The sequence below is a fragment of the Trachymyrmex cornetzi genome, unplaced genomic scaffold (assembly GCF_001594075.2).
Source record: "Trachymyrmex cornetzi isolate Tcor2-1 unplaced genomic scaffold, Tcor1.1 scaffold16, whole genome shotgun sequence".
Taxonomy (NCBI): domain Eukaryota; kingdom Metazoa; phylum Arthropoda; class Insecta; order Hymenoptera; family Formicidae; genus Trachymyrmex; species Trachymyrmex cornetzi.
Window position 1 is genome coordinate 5451099 of NW_017296201.1, and position 10207 is coordinate 5461305.

The 10207-nt window shown below is 35.0% G+C and overlaps 2 protein-coding genes across 2 annotated transcripts in view; both read right to left on the reverse strand.

Moving 5' to 3' along the window:
- Positions 1 to 821: 821 nt before the first annotated feature.
- Positions 822 to 5264, reverse strand: LOC108758746 (trypsin-3). The gene is made up of 7 exons (XM_018503831.1): positions 5152 to 5264; positions 5030 to 5082; positions 4748 to 4836; positions 4219 to 4357; positions 4006 to 4116; positions 3414 to 3563; positions 822 to 1081 (listed from the first exon to the last, which is right to left on the reverse strand). Exons 1-7 carry the CDS (start codon positions 5204 to 5206, stop codon positions 929 to 931), a joined length of 750 nt encoding a protein of 249 aa, XP_018359333.1. The 5' UTR covers positions 5207 to 5264; the 3' UTR covers positions 822 to 928.
- Positions 5265 to 5813: 549 nt separating this feature from the next.
- LOC108758574 (trypsin-1-like) overlaps positions 5814 to 10207 on the reverse strand; it is a 7508-nt gene continuing 3114 nt past the window's right edge. The window contains exons 2-5 of the mRNA XM_018503575.1: positions 9122 to 9293; positions 7816 to 7954; positions 7569 to 7676; positions 5814 to 6113 (exon numbers count right to left, since the gene is read on the reverse strand). Of these exons, the coding sequence (XP_018359077.1) occupies positions 5814 to 6113; positions 7569 to 7676; positions 7816 to 7954; positions 9122 to 9293 (719 nt within the window). The remainder of the gene's footprint in view (positions 6114 to 7568; positions 7677 to 7815; positions 7955 to 9121; positions 9294 to 10207) is intronic.

A 10207-nucleotide genomic window follows, 5' to 3' on the forward strand; every position in this document is an offset into this window, starting at 1 on the left:
AAGCAATGCAATAATACAATTTTTTCATCTTGGTAATATAATTATTACCGGATAGTAAATTTCGTATCGTTTTTTTATCTCAATAAATATCCCGCGGAGGTAGATTAAAAATATGTGTCGTTAATTCTTTAATGGTCGTTAAAAGGGTTTTTAATGGTCGCTGCTTAATTCCACACAATCGAACCCTCAGCGGGACGGAAATGAACTGCTGGTATGAATTTGTATAAACTTTTAATCCCTTCCATTAATTGGCACTCGATGAAATATCGATGGTAAATTAACGGCTATCTGTGGCGGCGCGACCGTATCGTACATCGAAAGTTTCGGTTTCGAAACATGATAATTAAGCTTAAGCGTGGCACTTGAAATCGGAAATACGGTACGTACGGGACGTTCGTCACTAACGCTTAAATTAAATGGCATGCTCGAGATACTGTATTCATGGACTTTATCAATGAGCGAGTACGCACGCAGCAGGTCGAAATAATTGATTGCTAGCCCGTTGCTATATTACCTTTATGAATATGCATCAAGTATTGACGAAATCCTGTAATGTTTGAGTTCTAACAGTCGTCTATTTGCACTCGAACGGTTACTTTCTCGTCCTCAGACAGCAAAAGAGAGCGAGCGAGCGAGCGAGCGAGCGAGAGAGAGAGAGAGAGAGAGAGAGAGAGATGCATATCATGCGATTTGCAATATCATGATTGTGTAAAACGAAATATCGTATTTCAGTTTAATTCATAACTGCTATGATTGAAAATTTATAGGATATTCAGTTATCATAAATTAAGCATCGAAGATATCGCGGGTTAGTCAGTATATTTATGGCAATTTGCAGAATTTATTAATAAGAAAAGTACGGTATGTTATAATTTGTACATAATTAATTGCAAGTGAATATGTCAATCGTATGTATATACTGCCTTATTTAAAAAAAGATGCCAGTTTTCATAAAGATCCAAGATAAGTAGCTGCTGACACGAGTATAGACATCAGGATGTATCCTGGTTTCGCAACCTAATCCATAGGATAGAATGCCAATCAGCATCTGCTCCGACACTAGAGGCGCACCTAGATCACCCTGTAGACAATAATATCATGATAGTTATAATCGCTGGAAGCTTTACTCGCGCTAATTGCTAGGAACCGAAGCGCTATATGATGGATTACAGCACTGGTGTAGCACACAATATCTTGATATGTTTTTTTTTTAATTTTAATCCTTTTTCTCTTTTTCTTTTTAAAAATAATACTTCACGTGTATGTGTGTGTGTGTGTGTGTGTGTGAGGCTTTTGTTTTATAATTTTTAACAGCTGCAATAAAAAGCCTCAAGAGTTGTATATAAATCTTTACAAAATCCCTACCGAATCTGAACCTTCGCTACATAAATTTATTTTAAATATAATAAGGTACGTTTTACAAAAACATTGTGTCCACATACGAGAGACTTTCGTGCTCCGCGGTCTTCGAACATGATCGCATATAGTCACGTCGCGAAATAACGGGAATTTTTCTAGCCCGGCGCGAGTCTCTTCGCATTTCGCTTGCGGTGCTTCGGCGTCTCGTGGAAATTGCGTTCTCGAGTCAAGTGCTGCATTGTTCGCCGATCTGGTGCATCCGACACCTGAACCAGCCGCGCGTGTACTTGCGGAAAGACTATTGACTCCATTGATGTAATTGTACACTCGTGGCCATGGCACAATTGGAATTCGACTACCATCGACTGCTCTTAATTTACGCGCCTCGCATTTTCCACATATCGCTGTTCCTCGCGAGATCATTACGAGATTGCGCTTAGATTCACATATCGATATTGGTGCTCGAAATTACTCGAAAATCTCAATAATCTCAATCGGTTTCAGCTGATAACATTCCGTAATAATAGATAAACCATTATTAATACAATTGTAAACCATTTCTCATTATTTATTCTCTATGATAGGTCAATTAACAAACAAGAGAGATGAGTATTAGTTTTTTAAAATAATTCTAAATAAATTTGTTAATTAATAAATATGACGTCCGTTCCAGATAGTTAAGGAGTTCTATGTTTGAATCCTGGGGGGGATGAGATAATATTTATTGCAATAAATTCTTAACAGGTTTTTAAAGTATTAGTTCTATTGCGCGCGCGCGCGCGCGTTATTAAATCGATGGTCAATTTAATTGTAATGTTATTTTAGTTTATATAATTGCGTTTTAAGTCCGATAGTAAGTGTTTTATGACGCGTTCATGTAACTGAAAGATGTATTTAAAATTTACATATAAAAATATTAGACACTAAGATTTAGTCTCGATCATATTGGTCCTTTCCTTGTTTATTTAATTAATAAATATGATCAAGGATCATATTTATTAATTGACGAATATATTGAGAATTGTTTATATAAAAAAACATTTTACTCATTAACTTGAGAATAGTCACTGGGATATTTTTATATTCTAGCGGCAAGAAAATGTAAATTGTAATAACTATTCTTTAAATACTCAGGTCCATCGAAAACCCGCAACAAGAAAATATCATGTTAATTCAATTAATTTTTTTAGAAATACTACAATATCATAATAAGCTGCTTAACGTATTCCTTCCATTTAATATTTGTTTGGTTTCTCTATTTGCTTTTCTCAGAAAATTATAATTAATTCTATGTTCATAACGTCCTCAAGCACTAATAAATTGGAAAACGATTAATATATAATATGTTTTTAATAATAGTGATTTTAATTAGGATATTAAAACACTAAGGTGTGCGAATCAAGCATTAATGAGGTCGAATCAAATTAAATCGAAATTGAAATTTTTGCTTCGAATTAAATCGAATAAAAATTTCCCAGATTTACATCAAAATGAAGGAAAAAAAGTCGAATTTTAAATCGAACCACCGATAATTTGAAATTTTAATTTTATTCCATTTCGAATTTCTCAGATTCGAAAATAAATCGAATCGAATCCATTATGATTTAATTCGATTTGAACTTTTTGCCTCTAAAAACAATCCAGATGATCTTAAAAAAAATCAGGTCACTATTCTCGGGTTAATTGGTTTAAAACCTTATTATTATTATTATCTATATTATTATCATCTAATATATTCTCGATTAAAAGAACATTTCGCAATAATTTTGGCAACTCGCACAGTACTTTTTGTCAGATTCACTGGGCTTGACACACGAGAGCGTGCACCCGGTTCAATAGCACGTAGATGATGCATATACACCGTGCACGCGTGCCAAGTGTCGTGACATGCGACGACGAGGTCGAGGCGCCTCTTGTCGGTGTCGTCGACGCTCTCTCTAGTGTCGTCCACAGTTTGTCGCGGGTTTCATACACGCGAGCCCTTCACGGATCACCGCGCCCGTTTCTCGAGCCGAGTTATGTCGCGTCACTTTCGTCTTATATGTTTATCTTACCTGACACCTTTCCGACGGGCGAGTCGCGTTAGCGCACAACATATCCTCAGACAGCGGCTTGTAGCTCGGCATCATCGCTTCGCACGTACGTTGATTTACGATCGCCACAGCGGCCGTCGCGAGCTGAGCTCCGCTTGGGCTGCTGGTCCCCTGGAAATTTGGCACGGCTCGCACGTTTTTACGACACGTTTCTCGTTATTGCGACCTCGTCGTAGCAAAACGGGGGGAGGTGGAGGGTTACAAACGCGCGCGAACGTTTTGCGACAGTGTTTCGTAACGATTTACTTTTTGGTACCGACGTGACTTTGAATAACATCGTGTGCGAGTGCCAACCGGTTGGCGGGAAGTTGTAGAAAGTTTACATATCCAAGTTCCTGTAAAAATGCCTATACGCTCGTTGTAAAAATCTCGTTCCAGGGAAGTTGCTAACTCCAGGAGAAGCATTTCACCGCGGAAGAACGACGGAGTTACGCGTTCCCCAAGTGTCATGGCACCTGGATACTTCGTCAAACGATAAGAAACGGTATTTTCGAGTAAACGATTGTGAAAATTTCAAAATAGACTAAAGCTACGCGTCTCACTCGAGTCTTACCCGAGTTCGGTTCCAGCCAGTCACGACACAATGGGTCCCATCCTGGAGTTTTTCATTTTCCGGCAGTCCGATAGGAAGCAACTTTTCTCCAAACTCTGCAGGACTCTTTAGCTACAAGTTTGATAAATGTGACAACTTTGCATAGGCGCGCATGCGATAAACTAATAAAACACGGGCGCGTAAGGTGTTTGTTCAATAAATGGAGATACGTACCTTCATCAATGCTATATCGTTGAGGTATACATACTTATCAAAACTTTCGTGCATCACGATTTTATCTATTTCTAATACATCCCCATCCTTGGAGGTATAAGAGGAACCCACGCGTACGGATACCATCGATGATTTTACACTATAAGGACATATTAATAAGCATTTTAATGAAATGTATCAATATTTTGTTAATCGACATATTTAGTTTCCTACATAATTATAATATTTTCATGGACAAAATTGTTTTCAATCTAACCAGGATCTAGCCAATTTTTTAAATATCTTAGCAAAATTGTCCCTTTCCTGTACAAAACGTAACTACTATAAAATCTGAAAGTTAAAAAATATAAAACATATTGTCAATTCATATTGCTTATTTCAAAACTAAAAAATATTAATATTTCTAAATCCTAAGATAAAGTCAGCTTTATAAAGTCAGTTTTAAATTCATGAAGGAATCTTTTAAAATCAAAGTCATGGTTTTCAAGAGGAACGTCCTATATACTATTACTTTTGCAGTAGCACGTACCTAAAAACACAGGATGCCGCGGTCATAATCCACGATTCATGTATGAACGCGCCGCTGCAAACGTGTAGTCCGGCTATCTGGATCGATACCTGTATTGGAATAACGAATTCTATCTGAAATCCGATTTATTTGAAAATAATAGCGGCTTACAGTCACCGTGCTGTACTGACTACCGATTAAAGCCACATGTGAATGGCATATAGTTTTATTTGCCGGCGGAACGCACGGTAGATACTACAAGCTATCGCAAATGGAAAAAAAAAAGAAATGAATTTCTCTCACATGGTACGGATAATCCTCAATGACCACATATTCGTGCTTTTCGGTATTAACAACTGTAATCACAATTTATGTAAAACAATTCAGTGTGAAAAGTGCGGATATGTAAAAAAAATTTGACTCACTGTATACTAAAACTGCTAAAAGTACGCAGAATAATAAAATGAGTTTTTGAAACATTTTTTTACACTAATTAGCCACGAGTAATGATTCTTGCATGAAGCGATTGTGTCACAGAATGATTTGCGAATGGAAACTTATTTTCTGTCCATGATAAATTTTTAGTATCGCATTATCTATGTTCAAAATTATAACAAATCGTTATCAGGAAATATGAAAGAATGCCGCGCGATTAATTTGGAATTGTTACATTAGAAGCGTAATTCAATTCTGAGATAATGTTTGTGTGTCAAACTAATTGGTATACACAACCACGTAACATATGCATAAGTGATACCTTATCGATCGGCCAATAATGATATAACCATGTTAGATTATGATAGCTAATTAAACTTCTAGTGTGAAGAGAGAGAGAGAGAGAGAGAGAGAGAGAGAGAGAGGGGGGGGGGGCAGAAAGGCGCAAGCACTTTATTTTTACATCATTTAATTAAAACATTTGAGCTTGTTGAGTACTTACAACATCAATACTAATATCGTTAGTTTATTTTCTTTATTATATTGTTTATTTTAATTTATACTTTTTAATACTTTTTAATATTAACGAGAGCATAATTATAACGCTGTTCTATCATCCACAAATTAAGATGCATAGTAAAGAGCGTAATTGTCAAATCTCAAATATTATATTTGACCCACTCAATATTTGGATAACCACACTTGCATAAATACTGGGTGTCAACAACGTAAGGCAATTGTATCCCCAGGATGTAATTCCTAAGAGAGTACTACCCGCCGTAAGAGGCCGGCCCGAATCGCCTACACACTCATCTTGGCCGCCATGCATGTTACCCGCACGGATCATTCGATTGGTGATGCGGTGGATATATTTATATGTATCTTGACACGTTGTTTTGTTCACAATCGGAAGCGATATTGTCATTAACATTGGTGATGATTTTCCATCTTCCTAAAATAGAAATTATTTTACAATTTCCGTAAATTGAATTGATTGAATTAACACATATCGACCATTTTGATTACGCGTCTTAAGGGCGTTCTCCGACTGCAGTTGTGTTCAATGAAGCACATTAGTGCCTAATGAGCACATTAGTGCTCACCATTATGAAAATTTTTATGAAAATTTATTTCACTTTTATATAGTATAAGATATTCCATAAGTGTTAATGTTTTTATACAAGTTTTTTTATACAATATAAAATGCCTTCCGCCTTCGCTACTGCCGTCGGTCGAAAAAATAGCAACTTTACTTACTTTGCTACTTACTTTACTTAATAATTTCTTAAAAACGAATACCGGAAGCCATTTTAGACAAATTTCATATTATTCCTTGTGATATCAAGTTTTATGTCTCATTGTTTCAAAAAATTGTTAAGAAAAACTTTTTTACAGTGAATAAAAAGATTACTCTCTAAATCTGAATCAATAGATAATTACTGATATCAGTGCCAAGTATGCCACTGAGTAATTAGTGACTATCCACTGATTCAGATTTAGATGAGAGTACTTTCGAATAAGCTTTAGATAGGGATCCTATGTGTATAATGTATATATATATATGTATATATGTATGTATATATATGTATATATATTATAAATGCTTCAACTTTGAAGTGGAATATTTCGATTTTTAATTCCACTCCGGATATTGAGTTTTAAAGCACATATGTTCGTAGGACACTAAAACAAGCTTATTCTGTAAGTTTTAGAAAAATCTAAAGAAAATGGATTTTAGTATATATATATATATGTATGTATATATATTTTAAATGCTTCAACTTTGAAGTGGAATATTTCGATTTTTAATTCCACTCCGGATATTGAGTTAAAGCACTTATGTTCGTAGGACACTAAAACAAGCTTATTCTGTAAGTTTCAGAAAAATCTAAAGAAAATGGATTTTTTTTCGGAGAACGTCCTTAATTAGAGCGTGTTAGAATTATCGATATGACCATATAATTGTAGCATATAATGCGTAATGATCACCCACTCCAATCGTCCCCGTAAAGTACAGATACCAACACTTAGAAACTATATATAGAACGGAGTCGATATCGGTTATCAGATATCAGCATCGAGGAATTAGCAGAGGATATGCTACGAAAGTTGTTTTGCGCCAGATCGGAAAGGGAAGTCTATGGATGAAGTAATTTAACAATGGCGCAGTAATTTAATACCTTTAATATAGCCGCAACGTAATTTAGTATCATTACAAATAGGACGCAGGGGATATCGATTTTTTTTTATCGTACACTGAATACTGTGTGGTACGATTTCCGATACGGAATAGCGCTCCTGTGAAATCTTCGAGTCGTGCTTGGTCGACTGGGCGAAATTTGCTATTATTTAGCTCCATTTGTTTTCTGCAACGTTCAAATAATGAGTCTATTCCCCGTGCACTTACCTCCACCGCGCCCCATCCGGTAACGTTCACCATAACACCATCCGCGAGTTCCTTTTTTGGAAGCTTCACTGGCTGCACCTTATCGTTAAATACGAATTCGTCGACGATCTGAAATGAAATTTCCAGAGTGTGTGAGAACTACCGATGTTGTTATTGTCAGCTGGCGCAGAGTCGTTAACGAGCAAAAACAGAGAGATCGGGGCGAGGAAGCAAAAGAGAAGAAGAAAGAGATAGAGGTCGATGTTACCTCGAGGAGGGCAATATCGTAATCCTCCGTCCGGAAATTGTAGGCGGGATGTTGAACGATCTTTTTAACTGAATGAAAAGTGCCTCCCTCGTATTTGTCGTTACTTCCTGCGTGAAGTCTGTAAAGGCTCGCCGGCAAACTGGAACAGAATGTATATGCTGGTATATGAAAATATCATGATGATATAAGCGCACGTTATGCAACTACGCTATGATAAAATTTACAGATCATTTATGAGAAAATGCTCTATTAGATAGGTGATTTCACAAACGTGCCTACAATTTTCTACAAGATCTCTTCTCTGTCTGTACTTTAAATCTTCGGTACTTAACTATTTGTGTTTGTTAAATTCAATGCTGACCATTTCTGAATAAGTCAGGTATCCGACTTTTTTCTATATAATTAATTTACTGGATCTTTGCGTTACTTAATTAATTAATTATGTACTTCATTTTATTTTTTGTATGACAGTTTCCATCGTCATTACATATAATTATACTTTATAAGTTGTACGAATTTTATTATTAGCAATAAATTTTATGCACCGAGGATGGTCCAGAACGAGAGTCGAAACATTTATATTTTTATATGAGAATATATGACCCAATTCTTTTTTTGTTGTTGTTTGTTATAGGTACTTTATATTATATTGGCTATTTATAGGAACTTTATATTCTTTGCATTTATACAGGTACTTACAGGTACTTTATATTCTTTTGATTTATATTTTTTTAGAGCCCAAATTTATTCCTATTGTACAATTTTCAACTTGTATAATTTTAACACGACGATTCGGGACGTGAACTTGAAGCGGTAGAACTTCTACTTTAAATAATAATTATTCTACTACAGATAGGAGTTATATTCAGTTTATGAAAGCGTAAAATGGATTGTAGAATTTCCCAGGAAAGATTTCTCTGTTTCTGAGTTTTAACTAATCGCACTGGCTCATTATCAGAGCCGTATTTACCTTCTTCCTAATTAGGCATTCGCGAATTGGATACTCAAAAACAGACACGCTTGAAAAATTGCATTGTTATGGAAATTTATGATAAAGTTTACAATTTTATCTTCCTCTATCCGAATTTGTATACTGTTGAAATATGCAAGAAGAAAGTAAATACGTCCTGTGATAATGATGCTGCGATTATATTTGACACTTAATGAGGAGTATTAAATTAGTTGGAAGACGTTTCAAAGATAAGGATAAAATGTAATTAGCTTAAACATCTTATGAAGATTTAGATGTTGCCTTGTAATGAGATAATGTGATATCCAAGGGGGAAAGAAATATGTATGTATATACCTGACGCAATGAGCCGCCGTGACAACCCGTTTATTATCGACGATGACGGCTCCACAAACGTGCCGCGAACCTTCCTGGAGGCTCAATAGATAAGGATGCTGCTTTATGTCAGTTACCGTACCTCTTGTGATTCGAGGGTCAAGAAGGATAGCCGGTCGCACCAGGAAGGATGCTGTAATATTAAATCTGATGGTGGAATTTGTCTTGGGTCACGCCTCAGCAAAAAAGTTGACCTCACAATGCGGTGAATACATAAATCACGCGAAGATTTGGTTGACTTTATTACACGACTGTATAGCCTCTTAAACTTTCCTCTCCGGAACGAGTTGGATAATAAAAAATACGGCTAAAGAAGTTCCGTTATAACTTATACTGATTTGACTTTATCGTGTTCTATTATTCATTGCGGAGTTCTAAATGTCAGATAAGTTATGTTGTTTACGTTGTATATGAAGCTTAACTCTTTCTAAAATATAAATATAAATATAATATATTTAATATGTAAATTTACAAATTTTTTTTTATATATATAAGTAATCCTACTTTAATTAATATAAATCAATTTTCTTTGAAATGATTGATGATACAAAAAAATGTTTTAGATAACACACAGTGGAACGGTTTCGACGTATTGAACGCATTTTGTCACGTTTTTTCTGGATCTAGTAAAAAAGATATGATCACCTCCACTTTTTTTAAATGTAAGTGATCTTGATATTTTTTAGCGCATTCATCTAGAGAAACAAATGTAACCAAAATACGTCCTCCTGAAACCGTTCGCGCGCGCGACAAAAAAAATATATTTTTAACATAAACAAACTCATTTTTGTCATTTTTGTTTTACCATTAAAAAATCATTCTTTTTGAATTGTAACAATTTTGACAATTTTTTAAAAATCTATTCTTTTTTAGTTAGGACGATTTTGACAACTTTTTATGAAATTAGTTCACCTTTTATTAGTTTACTTTTGATGATTTATAGTTCTATAGGATAATGTTTATCTAACTTATTCGTGATAATAATTTATCATAAATTATATATCGCTTCTTTATTTTAAAAAAGTGACATATGATTTGTAAATTTAT